General features: G+C 39.9%; 1 protein-coding gene across 1 annotated transcript in view; it reads right to left on the minus strand.

Annotated features, from left to right (window-relative positions):
• Positions 1 to 21151, minus strand: part of GUCY1A2 (guanylate cyclase 1 soluble subunit alpha 2) — a 165329-nt gene that overhangs the window by 60147 nt on the left and 84031 nt on the right. Inside the window, exon 5 of the mRNA XM_052812664.1 lies at positions 10689 to 11174. Within this exon, the coding sequence (XP_052668624.1) occupies positions 10689 to 11174 (486 nt within the window). The remainder of the gene's footprint in view (positions 1 to 10688; positions 11175 to 21151) is intronic.

Below are 21151 nucleotides of genomic sequence, written 5' to 3' on the forward strand. Positions count from 1 at the left end.
AGCCTGGGCTGCATGAACAGAGACTGTGGGAAGTGATTATTACCCTCTACTCCGCAGTCACTAGACCACACCTAGATATTGCATCCAGTTTTGGGCCCCTCAGTACCAGACAGAGATTGAGAAACTGGATCCAGCTCAGCGGCAGGCCACCAAGATGGTAGGAGCTGGAGCACCTGCCCTGTGAGGAGAGGCTGGGGGAGCTGAGCTTGTTCGGCCTGGAGCAGAGATGGCTTTGGGGGGACCTAAGAGCAGCCCCCAGTGCCTGTGGGACGTCCTCGAGGGACAGAGGTGGGCTTTTCACAGTGGTGCAGGGTAGGAGGGTAAGAGACAACAATGACATCAGCATCCTTATGGATTAAGAAAGAGGGAAGCCTGTGAAACCTGTTGACCACAAGATTGTACTCAGATAAAAAGAATTTTGCAAGTTTTTTAAAGAACAATCAAACAGTTATGCAGACAGTAAGGATTTTAATAGATGCTTCAGCAAATACAGGGATAAAGAACATAATACTTGTATTTTAGGGCATAAATCTCAAAATGAAAATGCTGGAAAGAAGTCTGCCATATATACCTGACATTTCATAAGTAGCTCATGAGGCTTCTTCAAGTACCCACGTTCAACACTGTCAAACATGGACCATTATAATGCACTAGTTATGGCAGTTTCTACTGTAATCCAAACTTGAACTATATGGTACACCCTGTCTCCCAGTATATCTATTAGCTATATTGATAATTATCTGAAACTTCAGTTGTCCAAATGTTTTCTGTCTCCCCTGACATTTAAATAATTGAGGTTATACTGCAGCCACTGATTTTTCATTTTAATACTGTATCTTTTAATTCCAAGAAGAAAAATCTGTTACACTGGAAAAATTAAAGCCAAAAATTATCCACGCTTTCTGAATTTTTCATGATGTAATATTTAAACTACCCAAGGAAATACTAAAGTAATGGCAATTTTTTTTACAATTATTATTTTTCCTCCATTGGCAATAATGAAATGTTTTCTTTTTTTTCTGATTTGTGGCCTATATTGCTATGGAGGCGAGGTGAGGCGAGGCGAGGAGAGGGGAGGGGAGGGAGAAAGAGAGAATGAAGGCAGGCAGGAAGGAAGGAAACAATTTTTGAAAAAAGTACCCTTTTTTCCATGTGTTTTATTATAGATAACTTTACTGTCCAGTTGAGCCACAGAGTTGCATTGTTTGGAGCTGCAAGACTACAGTTTCCCTGGTGATTGCCCAGCAGATTAGCATTTGCCAGAATGTCAGCCTTTAACTTTCTGTACTGATCATCAGTAAAATTACCACCTTAGTTTCCCTGGTTGATGAAATGCTGTTAGTATTTCTCTTCTTAGCTAAAAGTGAACAGAATTGGCACTAATGTTAAAGGACCCTTGAATACTCCATTACCTCTTACAGTCAATCCCACATTACTGATTGTTTCAATGGGATGAGCAACACATAGTTTTTTGGATGACAATCATCATATCCATTTGCAAGTCATAGAAAGTCAAGCTTTGAATTAATCGGTAAAGTATTCTAAGGGACCCTACTGAGAGACAGCACAATACTCATGCTCAGTGGTGATGGGAGTTATTCCAGTGCCAATATAACAAAAAGCAATAAATTAGGAAAGAAATAACTTGGGTTGATGCTGATTGTATGACAGAAATTAAAATGCAGTGAAACTTCATTTTACTCAATTAAAATACACTCTATGTATTAAACAATATATATTAATATATATAAGGAGGTGCTTTCTTAAATCTCATCCCAGCATGAAGCCAGGATTCAGGATGGGAACACGCCTGGAATTGGAAGCTGGAAAATGTTCTCAGGTACTGCAGTAAAGACCTATACCTTCCCAAAATTGTCATTATCCTGTTTATCCATATTTCATTCTATCTGCAAGACTGAACTACATACTACCTGAACACTATATATTTCTTTTATGAAAGCTGAAACATCTTCCCTCCAAAGAAGTACAGCAAACTTCAGCCTTAAGATGAAATTCTTGGAAGTATAACTCTGTAAGAAACCTTTGAAATTATTAGTATCTCCCAATGGGCTTTTCTTTCATCTGTTTTCTGCCCTAAGTTGTACAGCAGGGAAATTAGGAACAGTCCATGGTATATGGCAAAGTGGTGCTTCAGACATCATTTGGGCTTCATTATTCCTGTCCGTGACTTCTAGTTCAGCAGCAAACAGGATACCTTTTTAACTGGTATGGGACAAAGACTGAAGAAAAGGGAGATTCTCTCCATTGTAGTTTTAAGTCAGCAACCTCAGCACTCATCACAAGGAACAATTTATTTGATATCCATATTCTACCTCAAGACATCATTGACATCTCCCATATTTCCTTCCACCCAAATCCTTCTCCAAATACATCTCTGCAAATCAGTAATAACCTTACAACATTGTCATTCAGGTGGGACTCACACTACTGAGCATGAGTCACACAAAAATTAAGCCTCTAATTTAAGCTACTCATCTATACTCTTTCTATAGTCACTGAAGAGAAAAATTAACTTCCAGGGCATGATGTATTCCATCCTGAATTCTGGAAACCTAATTTTTTTACCCATTTACTACAGCAGGACCCAAATGTCTACATCTTTGCTTAATTGCCCGCTTCCATGACCAGACTGTCATTTGATATGGAAGACCCCTCCCATGTTGTCATTGGCACGGTTTTTCTCAGAAATGGCTGAAAACCAGGTTTATGTAGGCCACGATGGCCACAGACTGGAAAGGCTTAGTTTTTGAAACTCTCAGATGACTCTAGGGAAGCTGTTATCTTCTCATGCATGACTCACCCCGTGCCTTTGAAAGTGCACTACAGAGTGCATGTTCCTGCTGCCATAAAGTACCCCAAAACAGGAAAAAGATTGCATGAGTGTGTTGACTGCTAGTGGTAAGATACCATTTGTCAGCACAACAGCAAGATCCTGTTTAGCTCAAAAAACCCTGTATCTTGGCATGCATATTTTGGCATGCAGGTCAGAGATGTTATTAATCACTAAGTGGAAGGAGGGCAGACATGAAGTATTTGGGGCAGCTTATGGTAGAAAGACTTGAACAAGTCACTTAATCTAAAATACAGATTCTAAGGAAAGAAATGTGAAAGAAACATGCTGGAGAGAAACTAGATAGGTTATTCCACTGAGAGGTGAAGTGTGTGTGCTCTTTCTTTGGAGCTGGTGTAAGTGCAGTTCAGAAAAGCCTCTTCTGAGCATGGCCTAACTATACTTGATCCTGACGTAGCTTCTAGATCTACGTAACAAAGAGTGAATACTGACCTTTTTCAAATTAATCAAAACCTGTTTGTTTTCTTGATGTTGCATGAATATAAATTAAAGCCTATTTCTGTTTGCATTTTGAAGTATTCTGTATGTTTTCCCACTGCACAGATTTGGCAGAAAAGCTTTGAAACACAGTTGAATTCTGCAACACTGTGAAGCTTAACATCTATCAGCTTATATTACTTAGGTCTGGGGTTTTTTGCTGAAATTAATTCTACATGTTGGATACAATATTATTTATAGATTCCCAAAATTCTGGGATACTATAAAAAACTCCTGTTTTTTAAAGGTTTTAAAAGTTTTCAAGATAGGATTTGAGAATAAGTCTATCTGCAAATGGTCCCAAGAATCTCCTTCAGTTTCTGCCTTAGTGTTTGGTCCTCTTAGCTTCTGTCTCTCAACTATTCAAAATTAACTCCTAAGCAGTGAAATCTTGCGCCTAAGTTTCAAGGTAACTCTGCAATGCTTTTATGACACTGCATTCTGCTTTTGGAAATAGTTTAGTGTATGGAAAACCCCTCCCATGTGAGCAGGAATGGATTCCAAGTGTCCACCTATGAAGTTCAGAAATCTGTTCATCTGGTAAAGCTCATTTCTTAAAAGAAACGTCTTACTATAAAACCCAGCTCCTTTCCTAAGAGCCTAATTATGAAGCAATTGCTCTTACCAGGCCTGAGGGCATTTTATTTTTAGTGAGCTTAATGATGCTACATGCTGGCAAGTTCAGGAACATTTTGCAGGAAGAGCTGTATTCAAACTCTTTCTATAGCACCTACTTAGCAGTCTTAAGCATAAATCTTTCAGTATCCAATATATGGAGGAACTCTTTCATCTACACTTTAATTCAGAACGCTGTTTTCTTCACAAAAGGAAAAGTGACAAACAGTACTTGCCTTGTAGAATTCTTATCTAGTATTTTAAAAGTTTTTTTTTTCACTAGTTAAAATAGAGGCATGCTAGAAGACTTAAGAGTTTAGATGATGTCAGCATCAGGTTTGCACACAGCAGTCATGGAATACAAAAGTCATAGTGCATAAATGATTTCTCTCTCCTGTAGGCAAGTATGAAATTGCAAAAATCACACCAAATATGTCTGATGAATAGAAAATGTCCTGGCTGGCATTCTGCCTTATGGGAGGTAGTCACAATGTCAAAGTAAAGAACTGTTTAACAGAATAAACAAATATTAAAATAATCATGCATAACTTAAGACAAACATTTCAGTTTAATGTGACTGCCCTTCTCCAGATGTAAGAGTGGTATTAATTTGCTATAGGTATCCCCGGTATTAAAACTACTACTGAGCAACAACATCTTCCTAAAAGTTACATATTCTTTAATTTATCTGTCTTGAAATTCATACGTTAGCTAGTTTCTTTTAACTTACCTAAGTATCCCCCATATTAATTTAATCATTTAAGAAATTAAGGTACAGTTATGAATGATATTTGCATGAATGAAAATGCTGCATCTTGGCATGCTCAGGTATATGAAGGGCCAGCCATATGTTGTCACGCTTGTGCTATGTGTCCTCTACATCTGACACAATACTGGACTGTTTAAATGGAAATAGCCTAGGCTGATGGAAAGTGAAATCAATTGCCTCCAGTCCCTCAGAGGGACTAAAATTTAGAAGGTGGAAAAACTTGACACAAGAAAACAAAGGATTTAAGTATTAATAGTGGGTTTTACAAAACACAGCATCAGGGAGACCTGTATGCTGTAACAGGGCATGGTCTTAGCCATGGTTCCTGTCCAGCTGCTATGTGTGGGTTTGCTCCTCACTATGGAGCAGGGAGCCCCGAAGGAGGATACCCTTCTTGGTCCTGTCCAAATAAAAAGTCAGGATATGGCCAGGGTTCACACACAAACTGAGGACTTGGGAAGCACTCCCAGGGCCTGCAAGTTGGACACAGACTCTAAGGCTCCCAAGCAGCTTGAGAGAAGTGGAGTGGGACACTTATAAACAAATGTGTTCTTTTCAGATAAGAGAAAGTGGAAGGAGAGAGACAAAAGAGAAAAAGAGAAGGAAATATATACAAGCATGGTATTCTTGAAGAAGAAATTACATACAGAAGCAGAAGTCCTAGACTCTTTAGAGGATTCTTGGGTGATGAATTGCCTAAAGCAGGGGAACATGCACAGGTTTTTTAGTGCTTTGTGTAGGTCTGTATGTTTATAAAGTAAAGAGTAACTCTTCTGAAGCCTACATGTCTGTCTGCTTTATTTCCACAACTCCCTAAAGACAAAAAGTGTAAATCCTCCACAAGGCTGCAGAAAAATACATGCTTAAAGTAATGGGAAGTCTTAAAATATCCTGGAACTCTTGGGTGGTGATACACCAGATCTGCAGGGAAAACCCAAGGAATCTTTCATGTTTCTTTTTTTTTTCTAACTTAACCCAAGAACAATCCTGAGTTCCCCCAAAAGATAGGTGCCCCTGACTTCATACTGGAGTGAGAAACACCTGTGTGCCAGCAAGTCCACACACAGCCAGAGAGGTCAAGGAGAAAGAAGACAAAAACAGTGGCCATAGGTTTTACTGGAAAACTTGGAGATTATGGTTTTTAACTTTATGAAACATAAAGTCTGGAAAACTTCAGAACAGTCTGAAGCTCATGACCCCTGTCATTGCAGTATTCTTTAGTCATTATTGCACTGATAGTAAGCTTATGAACATACATATGAATATGTACAAATATCAGAGGGACAGTCATGGCACTGAGAAAGTACGGGTATTTTCTGTAAAACAAATACTGATTTCTGCAACTTAAACTACCAGTATAAAAATGCAAAGCGACATATTTAGAAAACGCAAGTTTAAAATTAGGTTCCTAAAAGCATTATATCACAACCTCAATATAAACAACATTCTTCAGAACTGGTGAGTAGCAGTCTCAAATGATTGCAGAACAGTCCAGACTTCCACCCTTTTTTAGTCTCAGGTCGTTACAATGAGCAAAAATTAAGGCTGTAGCCAGAGTTAGGCGTGTGAAATCAGAAAATGAAGATCTGACATACTAACTGTATCATTCAGAAAAAATAAAATAGTGTCAATCAGTGTAAAGTAAGTGAAATAATGTTGCCAGGAATAATAGCCAAAGAGAACCCCAAGGAAGCTGGTAAAGGACTTTGAGGCATGTGTGTGGCACCACTCAGAGAGAGCATCAGTTTAGCCAAATAATGGAACCAAAAAGAAAGCAGAAATTCACATAACAAAGTTGTGAATTCTAACTATAAAATTAACCTGTGGAATTACATTGTCTTATTCAATAAATATTCAATAAACTTTCAATGAAAATTTTGACAATAAAGATGTATAGCAAAGAAATTTTGGCAGCTGACAACAGTTCATTGATGAAAATACTTAGGACTCTCTGCTTAGACATGGAAAGTGGGACTCAGTACTTCACAGAAAGTGAAGTTTAGTATTAGGGGGAAATCTGCAAACGTCTTCAAGGACAAATGTTGCACTGTCCAGAAAAAGGACAAAGAAACTAACACCTATAGGAGCAGGCCTGATTCTGCTCTACTTGGCTTGGCATTACCCAGCCAGCATATATAGCCACCCAGCCAGTGCACGCATGGCCAAAAAACCAGCCACAGTACATGCTGCCTTTACTCCACACAGTAGTTAAAGGGCAAGGGAGGGGAATGGGGTTGTTTCAGAAAGGAAACTGAGGGGAAAAGAGCTGAGAAAGCAGGCCTACACAGGCAAAAGGACTCAACAAGAAAAAAATACTTAAAATTATCCAATATCAAAGACATATTACTTGGAGGGAGAAACAGAAGCTACAGGAATCTTAAGCAGGGAAAATTTCAGTCTCCAGGGTTAAGTTTTAAATGCCAGTAGCCATGGCTGCAGCATATCTAAATAGCTTATTTGATAAAGAGATGGTTTAGCTGAAGCATCATTTCCCAGCACTTGGCTCATAAACAACGGGAACTCAGATACAGAGAAAAAAAGGTCAAAACAAAGACACAAACAGTCAGGCCAACTAGTATATACTTTACCCACAGCAATTGCTTTCAAAATTTACTGAGATCTTCTCTCTCCCATTACTTCTACTCCTGGAGCCCATGTTTCTACTTGCATGTCCACAGACACTAGCTTACCAAGCATCTGCATCTACATTGTTTTGATTCGCACTCCCTGCTTAACAGCATCTTTTTCTCCCATTGCTCAATTCCACGCAAACTATAATTAGCCCAGATAGTCAGCAGCACCAGTTTCCAAATGCATTGCCAGGTCTCAGTTCTCTCACATCCTCTCCCTTCTGTGATTACCCCAAGAGTGTCCCTCTTGATCTTTTCATCAAGGCTATATGTAAGCAGATTCCTTCTAAAGTTTCACTCCGTAAAACACAGATTCTTCCAGATTGCTAAAACTGTCACCCAGGCTCGTATCACTGTGCATCTCAATTACTGCAATGTTCTCCCTCAGCCTGGACAAATGTAGTCTGTTGCCTTTGGTATCCATTCAGAATGCTGCTGTGAAGTTCATTTTCTGAGCCCATCATCTGCCTGTGTCATTCTTACCTACACATCCATTCATTGAATAGCCTTTCCCTACCTCATCAGTTATAGCTACTTACTTTCATTTCCAAGATATTTCAGTCTAATTCATCCCCCTTAAGCCCTCTCCAAGCACTTCTTATTCTGTATCCAACAGCTCATTATGCTTGCCCTCTATGTCTGACTTGCTAAATGCAAGGATTTTTGTTCTTCTTTCTGTGCCATACTTCTCTGTAAACATCCTTGAATGAATAGTATGAGACAATTGAAAATATTACGTTCATTGTCTGAGTCCAAGATTAGAAGCACCAAGGTTCTGAATTCAAAATGCTGTAACAGTAAAGCTGGGTGAATAATTTACAGCATGGAATTTATTTAATTAATTTTGCTTAATTTTCTGTTTACAAATCAGTGAATTCGGTATTCAGCAGTACTCACCAAACAATCTTTGCAAATTATTCTTGCCATGTTGCTTAAAAACAAGCAAATTTGAAAATTGATCTGTTTAGACGTATATATATAGGTCACATGATAAACCTCAGTAGCCTAGTTACAGGAGTATATCTTAGAGGCAGGCTGTGGTTACAAATACTGGTGATTACAGATCTAAAATTCACTGCCTGACAATAATTTCTAAAATTGTAGTTGTTGTGGTGGTGATCATTCTAGCAATAAACTTAGCTTGCAGAATATAATCTGAAACAAATGAAACAGATATAAATATATGAGCTATTTTTAGTTTAAAATGGAAATACTTTTTCAAAAGAATTGTCATTTTCTTTTAAGCCTGATTCTCTAAGGAAAAGAAAAAGGGTTCATTGCCCGAGTTTTGTCTTTCTGTAATGCTCAACTGAGTCATTTTCACTTAACCTCACAGTAACTTTTTTAGACTTCTTTTTAAAAAACAAATGAAAAAATGATCTGGGGGGAGAAGAAAAAGGTCCATACAGCTCCAAAATAGCTACATCCACACTGCCTTGCTCACAGGTGGGCTGTGGAAGGAAGCAGGGGACGTGTAGGGAGTCTCAGGGGACATGGGGGACTAGAGAGATGGAGAAAAACCCAGGATGAAAGGATCTGAGAAAGAACTGGCTATATTAAGGCAGTAACAGTGGAGAGAGGGTGTTAGAGGTGTAAGACATCCTTCCATGGAAAAATAGGTTTGTTTTTTCCCTCTTCATAGAACTACATAGGGGTCTTAACTTTTTGGAGTGTTTATTCCTTTTCTGAATGCATAAATCTTATCTTGCCTATCTCAGCAGCTGTCATCTTATTTCACTGGTCAGGAGAGTATTTTCATACAGCAACATCTTTCTATCTAAAGTGGCAAAAAGCGAGGTGAAAGGCAGAAAGCTGTGGTCTAAATGATATAATATTAATGACCTATGTATAAATATTTCTTCTTAGTGTTCTCACAGGACTCAACCAACCTTCCTTCCAAACAGGTCATAGAGTTTTACATACTTTATTTCCTATTCCCATGCAACCATAGTTTTCAACAAAGAATGTCCTGAATGCCTCAAAACAGCTAACTAAAATTAATCATCTGGGAAAACACTAACTACACCCATGTACCAGATACAGCATGTAAAACAAGGTCACTAGATATCACTCTTGACTGTAGGTCAGAAGTTCCTCAAGTCCTGTTCTCAGAGCTGGCTTGAGATCCAGCGCAGCAACATCAGATTAATACAAACAAAGATCAAACTTCCGATCTTTTCTGACTATATCAGAACAATTTTCAGATTGTAACAATTTTCAAATGAGGGTTGGTACCTTCCATTGCAGTCCTCTCCCAGCATGGCCTTTGGCTTCTGAGCATTAGTAATACAAACGCCTAGCTCAGGAGCACAAAACTTATTTACAGTGTGATCTTTTACCTTGGTATACTGTCCTACCAACCTATATCTATACCATGTTCAGTTCTATCTGTGGTATGTATTGTAACTTTTCAGCCACAATTATTATTTAGGTGGATAATTAATATTTTGGGATGCCTTTTACAGTGTATTACAGGCTAAAAATGAAACAGACAGCACTCTTGTGAAGACCTTTTCTCTATAGCCTATCAACAAATACTATTTGAAACAGTTTGAAAACTGGTGATTCAGTTTGCAAGCCTCAGACAGAAAATGAAATCAATATATAATTTTACAACTACATGTTTTTTCTTAGGTGCATTCAGTTATAAGAATATACATACTGGACATCAAATCCACTGAAAAGAAGTGAAGGTGATGGTCTGTAACAGGACCAACACATGCGACATCTCCTTTTCCGCAGAACAGTAAAGGAGCATGGCAGCCCAGTGCCATGTCCACTCATTCCATTTACTATGAATGGACATCTGCTGTCCTGTTCCCATTTTTCAGTGGAAGTTTAAATCTCTCACAACATTTTTTTTAGTGAATGCTCTGCTCTTTATGGAAAATTTAAATTCTTTCATGGGAAAGGTAAGTGCCTAAACCCTAAACCATTCAACTTTCAGCTGAAACAGAAAGTATTTGAGTGCCTTTCAGGTGCTGCAGCTTGGCTTAGGATCATCACTGTGCACTTCATCATCCCTAGGACACTGTGGCTGATGTGTCACCTAAAGGAAACCAAGCTATAATACAAGAGGTGTACATTCCTATAGGAAAATGGGAATATGAGGCATATATTCCCATGGGGGAACCATGATGACAGCTCAGCATCAAAGTATTTGATTTTCAATGGGCATATTTCAGATTTATTTTTTTCACACAGAACAAAAATATTGCCTTTCCTTTTTTATAGGGAAGGTCTGTAATTTAGTAAGATGGTTACTGGGATTTTTTTCTATCTTAGTTTCAATTAGATTTTGCTAACTTAGGACTTAGGCTGTTACCTTGTAGATGTCCAGGAATCCACACTGATGGTCAAACCGCGTGTAGAGTTCGTTCAGCATGCTGATAACCTGCATGGGCGTGCACTGCGCACAGATAGCAGTGAAGCCAACAATGTCCGAGAAAAGCATGGTGACATCATCAAACTTCCTGGCCTGAACCTGCTGCCCCTGCCACAACTGCTGAGCCACTTCTTCAGGGAAAATAGAAATAAGGAGATCTACGGTTTTCTTTTTCTCCTCTTCCAGGGCTTGGTGTGTGCATTCTAGCGTTGCCTTCAGCTTATCCATTCGTTTTTTCAAGCCATCCTGGGCCTTTGCCTGCTCCCCAACCAATATGACATCGCGAGTAGCATCATGGATAGGTATGTCCGAAAGATGGAGGCCTCGCCCCATCAGTTCATCCAGTTTGTCCACACAGGGGGAACCCAGAAACAAAACTGAATTTGATTCTGGCACATGAATCATTTGTCCTTTGATTTCCATGACCTGCAAAATAAAAATAGAATTTAGAAAAGGAAAAATTAGCTGATAGGTGTGGATCCCCATTCTACTTTCCCCATCTTTCCTCCCTCAGCTAAAATAATAAACTGTAGCCTTTTATACAGAAGCCTCTTACACTCACCTATTCAAGTAATGAGACTCACACAGCCTACTCACCAAGGTGAGTTAGAAAATAGCCTGTACTGACACAAAAGTACTCTCAAATCAGATGTTGGATTCTATTTCAACCCAATTAAATAAGAAAGCAACCACAATAACATGTATTTCTCAGAATGGTGTGTAAATAATGCTTCTAAATCTTGCTCCTGGAAGGTATCTGGCCTTAAAAGCAAATTCCAGGGCAGGTCCTTCTCTGTTACTTAGCTATAAATTATAAAAAGCAAAAACTTAAAGGGAAATGACAACTATCTGAATGCCGGTTAGTGAAATGGTGAAGTTGCTTCCATTCTTTTTCAGCAAAACAGCTACTAAGTCAAATGTGGCCATGTTATAGAAGAATCAAATAAGAACAGATATGAGAAAGAACTCCATCAAATAATGAATGGCATGGAAAAAGTGTACCAGTGCTCCTATTTCCTATTTGCCTTCTCATACATGCAGCAGAGTTGAAGGCTGACATTCTGTTAGAGTCTGAAGATTTCTTGGTGATATAGATTCATGTAATTCGTATTTGCAGAATAGAAGAAGGAACAGTAGGAAAGGAGCAGCAGGTGGTTTGTCACACTGGTTTATAGATTTTGCATTTGCCTCTTAAATGGCTAGATGTTTTGAGTGCTGTCCAGTGGCTGTTACCTCTGGCTCCATGAGGCCCTGGCTTGTTACCTCTTGCTCCATGATGGCAGTCAAGCACAAAACTACCAGACTGAAATGGATACTGAAAACCAACTGTAATGATATATTTGACATTTGGGGCTACATACAGTCTGATTTTTAACTTACTCAGGTCACACAAAAGTAACTGTCAAATACTGCAGCAGGACATTTCTCACCTGAATATAGCATTTAAAAAACAAACCCAAACAAACAGAAAGATAAGATGAACATATTTTGTTTGAGCAGAAAATAATTCAATTGGATAAACTGGATGTCTTTGTAAATACAGCCTGCCATGGCCTCTGCCATGAAAAACATTGTCAATGTTTTCATTCCAGGAATGCACAAAGACCAGGGCAATACTGTGCTAGGTGATCTAAAAAACCCACAGTCCTTACCCCAAGGATCTCGTAGTCAAAACAGGCACAATACAAAAACTTTGTGCATCTTAGCACAGTGTTAGGCACCATAATGCCTTAAATCTGTATTTTTCTATTCCACACAATCTCCAGTCTCCTCCAGTCACCCTTTCTTTCATTGTGTAGGCATTCCCTCACTCTCACGTGATTCACTTTATCATTTAATCCTCCTTCCATCCATTATCCTTCCAAGTAAAACAGGAAAACCTCAATCAGAAAATCCAGAGGTGTCTGTAATAATGATGTGATTTAAGCACCCTGAGTCCTGGAAGATGCTGCTGCTGAGCTGACAGCTACCCCTACATGGTACTTTCCATGTTTGGGGGAGATGTTGGGAAGCTCCTATTTCTATTAAGGATTTCTTACATCAGATAATACACTGTCATTGCAGATCCTACTGTCAACATGGGAACCGAGCCTATCCTGGCCCCATGCCCCTCTGCCTCCATACCCCACCCTGCTAGCAACCCGACAGATGTAACTTCTGATGTCAGCCTGGGAACTCAGCAAATGAAAGTAAATGAAAGTAATTTAAGTTGTCGATTTTCCTAATTTATGTTCCCGCACACCTACTAATATCTACATTTCTAAGCCCGATTTCCTCAGCTTCTTTCTGGGACAGCCATCTCTGTGAGAAACCTAGTCAGCTACCTAGATGGGCAGATTTAGTGCTCCAAGACTAATTGTTCTTTTTAATTTTTAAAACATATGGCTCCCTGCTCAAAACATAAGGGAAATAGGTACTTTCTTCATGCATGCAGCCTCACGCTTTCAAAGGGCACATATGAAATTGTTTTAACTCTGAAGTACAAATTGTCAAATGTGAAATACATGGTACAGCATTTCTAAATTCTCTTCTTATTTTGTTCCCCTTTGCCAGAGAGTTCTGTGCCTAGAACTTCACTGGTGTGCAAAATAAAAGTATCTCATATTATCACTTCTCTCTTCCACTGCCAGGTGAAAACAGGGTGTCAGCTCAGGAGGAGAAAGTGTGACCACAGACCCTTGCTGAGCCAGCCTGGCCTGGGGTTGGGCTGCTTGTCAGCAAGGCCAGGCACCTGGCTTGGAGCCATGTTTCTTCCATTAACCTGCTGTGAGACTAGAAGAAAATTAATGCATCCCTCTGTGCTCCTGCTTCGCCTTTGTCAATTTGAGGTGCTAAACTCTTTGATGTGATCTCTGTCCTTGTGAATATATTGTGCCAACCTTCCCCTGGTGGATTCTTCTCAGGAAACACTGATTGAGTGAACAATGTACTAAACAGCCACTCTGGAGTCCTCTGCTCTGCTTCTGGGTAACTGCAGGCAAATTATCAACTCTGAGTGCTTATTTGGCATTTCAGCACAGCAGGAGCAATGATATTGACCACCCTGTAACACACTTTGAGACTTATGTGTGAGAAGCAATAGAAGACACAGACAATCCTGTAAAATGCCTAACTAATAATAACCTGTTCTTCTGCCCAAGTGAGCTGAGCCTCTGCTTCAACAAGGTTGAGGGGTTTTAGAGCATTTTCGGAAGCTTTTGCAGACATAGTCTCCAGCCAGCTGCTAGCCTAAATTTTAAAACAGCTGGATTCACTTCTCTGACTGTCCTGTAGGATATATGGCAGTGTCTCAGCAAGATATTCCCAAGTATTTGAGCAGTCAGGGACTTAGGGCATTTTGTTAGCACTGGGCAAGAGAACAGGACACTTCAAGAAAGAAATGTAATGACTCTGCTTGTCATGTTTCCAGGTGACACATCTAGAAAAAGGGCTGCAGGTGTGAAGGACAATACTGGAATTAAAAAAATCTCTTAAATTGGAGAAATGGGCTAAAAACAGAATTCAAAACAAGGGCAATGAATATGCTCAGGCAGAAATAATCAGATGCAAAAAATACAGGCAGGCTAACAGTTCCTAAGAAGATGGCCCAGAGTCTACATAGTGGAACAGATGAATGTAAGCCAACAAGACATGCTGTCATTAAGAAAGAAAACACTATACAGGACTATGTAAACAAGAATATAGCTTGCAAAACACAGGAAGTAATCCTTATGCTCTGATCACTAGTATTCAGGCCCCAGATGGGCAAATCTGTTCCTGTTTGCTATAACAAAGAGGTGGATCAATTGGAGAGGCTGGTGAAGAGCGACGAATGTGATGAAAGGTCTAGAAAATATGACCTACAAAAAAAATCTGAAAAAAATTGATGGTTTACCCCAAAGAAGAAAAATCTCAGGGTGGGGATATGAAACTCTTCAAATACACTAAGAGCTGATGCAAAGAGGTCAGACTGTTCTACAAACCCAGTGGGAAAAGCTTTGCAGAAAAGGACCTGGCAGTTGTGGTGGACACCAAGTTGAACATAAGCCAGCAATGGGCCTTTGTGTCAAAGGCTAACAGTACTCTGGGCTCCATTAGGAGGAGTGCTGCAGCAGGTTGAGGGAGGTGATCTTTTCCCTCTGCTCAGCACTGGTGAGGCCACACATGGAGTGCTGTGTTCATTGCTGGGCTCCCCAGTACAAGAGAGACATGGACATGCTGGAGAGAGTCTAGCAAAGGGCTACAAAGGTAATTAAGGGACTGGGGCATCTCTCCTATGAGGAAAAGCTGAGAGTTGGGACTGTTTAGCCTGGAGGAGAGAAGGCTCAGGAGGATCTTATCCATGCACATAAATACCTGAAGGGGGTGTGCAAAGATGACGGAGTGAGGCTCTTTTCAGTGATGCCCAGGATCAGAGGCAATGGGCACAAACTGACACACAGGAGGTTCCCTCTGAACATCAGGAAACACTTTTTTTTTACAGAGGGTGACCAAGCACTGGCACAGGTTGCTGAAGGAGGCTGTGGAGTGTCCATCCTTGCAGATACTCAAAAGCCATCTGGATGCAGTCCTGGACAACTGGCTCTAAGTGGCCCTGCTTGAGCACGGGGTTGAACCAGATGATCTGTAGAGGACCCTTCCAACCTCAAACTTCTGTGACTGTGAAATAAAAAGAACTAAAAGGCACAAATTGGAAAAAAAATGAGTTTCACGTGGGATATTCTTTTATTCATAAGGACAGTGACAATGGAAACATCAAGAGGTGAGGAGCTGGATTCTCCATTACTGGAGATTTGTGAGACCTGCCAAAGGTGATCAGTCTTGCTGGGAAGCAGAAGAATGAACCAGTGACTTTACAGAAATCTAGGTGGAAACAGGAAGGAGAGAGGTAGGAGGGTATCACTTTGTCTTCAAACAGAAACTACACAACTTATTTCTGGGACAATTAATGTAGTGCAAGTGTGGATAGCGTGGAATTCTTTGCTTCACTCAGTTTACAACTAAACTAGTTACTCCTCTTTTTACAGGCTACAACAGAAACAGGTGCTTCTGGAATAAAATTCATGTAATCTGTGTGAGATGTCTAAGCCAGGGTCGAATGAATCATGTCTGATGTGTAGAAATACCTGCATTTCTCTGTTGTAAAGGGAGCACAAGGCTTGGACATAGATGCCTACGCTGGTCAGATGAGTCTTCACCCTATCAGAATAAACTTACTTCACAGCAGTAAAGATATTCCTGTGTATTTAAAGACACCTAAATGCCATTATATAACTACATTAGGGGAAATACAAGTGTAAAAGTCCTCTACTGGTCTAACAGATCTGTATTTTAAATGCTCCAAATCTCAATTCGACTAGTTAAACAAAAACTTGGTATGCCTGTAAAGTTAACCCTGCTCTGTGGTTGGCTGACCACCAACACAGGCAGAACACAACTCTGACCTTAAACGGAGAAAAAGGAACAGCCATTACAACCTCTCCAATATGCCAGCTCTGCTTGTGGAGTGGGATAAGTCAGAGCCACAGCCAGCAGAACTAACTGTGGAGAAAGATTCATGCAAATAAGAAAAATTCATATTCAAATGAAGCCCTGATTCACTATCTTATCTGTAGACAAATAAAAAAGTATCTAAATTCAATATAAAAATCATAACAAAACACCAGCTTCCATTACACCTATGTTTTATTGAAAAAGCTAAGAGAAATATATATCATCTCCACAAAAACGAAAAAATATTTTTTCAATCGATGCCTAATGCAATTGAATAAACTAGTCAGCATTTGCTCAGCACAACTCAGGATGTTCTTGGGTTCTTACAAATGTATAACTCTCAGCATTTGCTTACAGGTTTGGATTTCCAGCTCAATGCATTGTCAAAAGAACATTATTCCACACAGCAGCAAAGTGACTGTTAGAAATTTCTGGTTATTTATAGAAACCCCTGGGGTGTTACATAATGTGCAACAGTCTCCAGACCAAAGTGACCAAATTTAACATTTTCTGTACATTGTAGACACCTTGTAAACACAGAATGGCAGCATGAATATTGCAGGGAACCCACCCTTAGGAAATCCAGAACTTTAGTGGGAATACATTCATGTTCTGTAACAGAAAAGAGAGAGAGTGATAATGAGAGAACCATTAAAACCTTTCAGTTGTAAACTTGGACCTCCAAAGGGATTTCTTGATATCAAAAGAGTGTGGCAGATTAAAAGCAAACAATTAGGGTTAGATAGGACCTTCTCCACATGAAGCATAGGTATGCATGGCAAAACAAAGCATGGAGTCATCTGTAGGTAAATGTGAAAGGGGAAGAGGTAAAGGAGATGGCTCTATCCTTAGCACATTAGTCTGTCAAAGCAACTAGATAAACAAAAGGAAATTGTGGATTACACCTGAAAAGATCGTGATGATTTAAAATTTCTCCTTTCTTGCTTCAAGACATAGAAATTGCTTTTAAGATGGTACTCCATACTGCTCCTTGGATAAGTCCAAGATAAATCTAGCCCCGAGGCACAAAAAACATGGGAAAATGATTCCTTCAAAGGAACCCCTTTCTTCACAATGTAGCAAAGAGCCGTAACTCAACCCTATGTGTGCCTGAGTCAGTTTCCCTCACGGATGCTCCCAAGCAGAGGAGTAGGTGAACGCAACATGGCAAACGGGGAGAGCAGCCTGACAAGGTGCTGGTGCCAGGCTGCATGGCACGGAGGAACAAAAGGCAGTTGCTAAAACAAGAGGAAGAAACTCACCAGTGTTTCCAAGATCATTTCAAAATCCCTTTTAAAGTCAACACACTGAGATGAGATTGGATTTTTTTCATGAATAAATACTTTCATATACTTAAAAACGATCTGTCAGGGTCCTGAAGGCACGATTGGCCTGACTGTCCCTGCCCAGTCCCCCGGGGCTTCCCCCACCCTGCCCACAGCCCAGGACCCCATGTCAGCCGCCTGGGGCTGTCAGTCCCTGCCTCAGTGATGCTGCAGTAGGACGGATCTCCAGCTCTCGCAGCCCTGCCCTGCCCGGCCATAGGCCCCCCCGTGGGCTCAATTCTTGGCCTTTCCCCATCCACATCCTCAGGGAGGTGCCAATGCCTGGTGCTGGGGCTGCCCCCAGGCTGTCCCGCTCCTGGCTTGGGCAGCTGGGATGTGCGCTGGCTGCCAGGCCCTGCCTGTCCACCCTGGGGACCCCCATGGCTCCCGGCACCCGGGGAGCCCTGGCCCCAGCTGTACCCTGACAGCATCCCAGAAAAGATTTTACCTAAAATGCCTGTCAGAGTTCAAGGAGCATCTGGACGATGCTCTTAGTCATATGGTTTAGTTTAGGTAGTCCTGTGAGAAGCAGGGAGTTGGACTCGATATGATCCTTATGGGTCCCTTTCAACTCAAGATATTCTGTGATTCTATGTTCTTCCTTTCACTGCAAAATCTATTTAATCCCTTAAGACTGCTTTCAGGTCGCACGTACTTTGGTTAGTGCTGTAGATTTTTAGGTATTGATAATACATCTCTCTTCTGCTTTATTAAAAGCCAGGATACCCTATACAGATATACAGCTGTCACCTTACTCCAACAACACAGAGTTACAAATTTACAGCATCAGGGTTAAAAAAAAGTTTGTATTTGTCAGGAGCAGAGCAGTGAAAACAATTTTCGGGGAAATGCCCATTTGTTTAGCCTAAGATCTTTGTCTCCAATGCTCTAATTAGATTGCTTCTGGCAATCGGGTGGAGCTGGCCTGGCTCTTCATGGATGGTGGGGTTTAGAAACTCTAGGATTTCTGCTCTCTACCAGTACACAGCACCTGAAGTTACAGACTGTAGGAGCCTCATGCAACTTCTTAGTGAGATTCATATTCTTGACATAAAGTTTGAAATGGACAGGAGGATTAACTGCTCTGAGAAGCTGCAGATTCTGAGAATGTTCCAGCTTATGGGATATTTCACCATTTTTTCACATAACTTTGAGTCAGCCAAGAGCCTGTTTTAAAAAACTCCTGAAAACCAGAAGCCTTGCTGCTTGACAGAAATGTGAGAATGGTGGTAGCAATAAACATGCTCCAAACAGGAGGTCCCCAAGCCACACACTTGCATTAATTTTGCATTTGAAACAAAGAAAAATGCGTTTTTTTGTACTTACGATCCCACACAGTTTGATTACAACAAATAATCAAAGTGTAAGGGAAACTTCCCATATTTAATATTCTCTCTGTGTTTATGAAAGACAAATGGAAGAGAACTACACTACATTTTCAGTGCATATATGTTAAAACACTACTTCTTATTTTAAGTCTTTCCTGGGAAAAAGAAATGGATTATTTTTGTTGCATTTTTCTTTCCATTTTAAAAAACAGATGGAGAATGAGAAAACAAGAATGTAACATTTGAGAAAGTCATTAAAGCTTTCTGAAAAGTTGGTTCTTCAGTTCAAACAAATCTCCATTAGTCTGACAAGGCAGTGAGGGTGGACGGTGCCACAAATGCACATTCAGTTTGCCAACTTCACAGAGGTAAAAATCATGCTTGTTACAATTAAGTTACCTGAAATAATTATGCCCAATTAATAGGTATAGTCTCTAATACAATAGTTTTGACGTCTTTTTCTGCACCTGCTTATATTTTAAGAACATTCATACGCATTATCATTTATAATATCATTTATAATAGTTATTCCTTGACTTCCAAAGGTTTCTTCTGTGCACGCCTTTTACAATGTACTTAGTCAAAAGAAAATCTTGTAAATCCTGTAGCAAAGTTATGAGCCTCAAAACAACATATTTTGCTTTTGGTGGGGTGGGGACAGAGGGAAGAAAGAATCTGTGAAAAAAATGAAACTGTGGTTTCAGTTCTAGATTCCTGGAGAGAATGTGAAGAGCCCACAGCTCCTGCCCCAAAAGCAGATCCGAGGGTCTGTACTGCAGCCTGGCACCCAGCTAGGTGGGTGTTCGTGGGGGTAAGCTCAACACACATAATGGCAAGTCTCTGGTTTGCCACTGGCTTTAATGGTTCCCACGCTGGTCCTTACATGTTAGCCTTTACACAGACAGCTCTGAACATGCTGAATTACAAGCAGAAAATTCCACTTCTGAATAAAAGATAATGTACCATCATTAAGTACCTTTGTCTGCTCGAATGCTTCTTTGAAACCTTGTATCACTTTTTCTTTTTTAGAAACGTCATAATGACCAGCACCCAGAGCAAGATAATGCTCAGCACATTCCACTAGACCCAATTTCACAAAAAGTCAAAGCATCTGCAGGGAAATCTTTTTATAATATGTCTAATGTAAATTAATAAGAATAATTTAAGATAACCTTTAAGTTAGGACATTTTGTTGTTTTAAAACAAACACTTCATTTTATTTTTACCTTTTGTTTACATCACTTTTGATTTGTTTTGAATTATTTTAGAACAGTTGAGTTATGCAACAGTAGTAGCTGACTGAAAGACACTAAAGATGGGCTTAGTCTTTCTTACAGCTGAAAGTTCATCCTGTTCCATACATCTAGACCTCTTTTTTTTTTTTGGTACAGCTGCCATATAGCAGTGTGAAGTCATGCCAGAGCTAAAAAAAATACCAGGGGCTGAAACTCCCCTGGAGACCCTACTCTGAACTGGGCCCTTTTTTTCTGTATGTTGTGCAAACACACCAAATCAGACCTTTGCTTTTCTACTAAGCTTATACTGCAATATTCTCGACTTAACACTCAGGATAATGACACAGCTAAGATCACCAAGACTATCTATCTGGTTAAACATAAATGCTCTCTATATTTACATGATCAAATCTCTATCCCATGCCTGTAAAAACCTTTATAATTGACAAATATTACTTGTCAGTTTGTTAAAGACCAATTTTTTTTTTATTTCTATCAATGTCAACCAAGCAAGATTACAGATGAATGTGCCAGTACACTGAAGGCAGTGGAAAGGCTCCCATTTTCCACAGTGTTGTTACTTTTTTAACTAGTTCCTACTGTTGTCACCACAAGATTTGTGCAGGTGCACAAATCAGTGTTGCACCCAATCCTTCCACTAGCAGTATTCAGCTCCTAGCAAAAGCTTCTTGTTTGAACATGATCCACCTCAGCTGCCTGAGATGACCTGCTAGCAGAAAGTACTCTTACGCATTCTGTGATATTTCTTGATAAATATTTCTTTTTCTCAGATCCAGGTTAGTCTGTTTCTTTGTGGAAATGGTATTTGCCAAAATGCAATGAAATGGTTAAATGAGAATATACGTTTATTCATGAGAAAAGCAGGCAAAGAGCAGCAGAAGCAGCTTTCCCCTTTGATCTGTGTGGAACACACATATAGCAACCATTAGGAGATGTGACATTTCATCACCAACCTAGGTATCTTAAAATTCCTGTGATTAAAAGATCTCTTAGCCCATGCACTAACTAGCTTGCAGACATTC

Source organism: Harpia harpyja, chromosome 17 (genome assembly GCF_026419915.1).
Source record: "Harpia harpyja isolate bHarHar1 chromosome 17, bHarHar1 primary haplotype, whole genome shotgun sequence".
Taxonomy (NCBI): Eukaryota; Metazoa; Chordata; class Aves; order Accipitriformes; family Accipitridae; genus Harpia; species Harpia harpyja.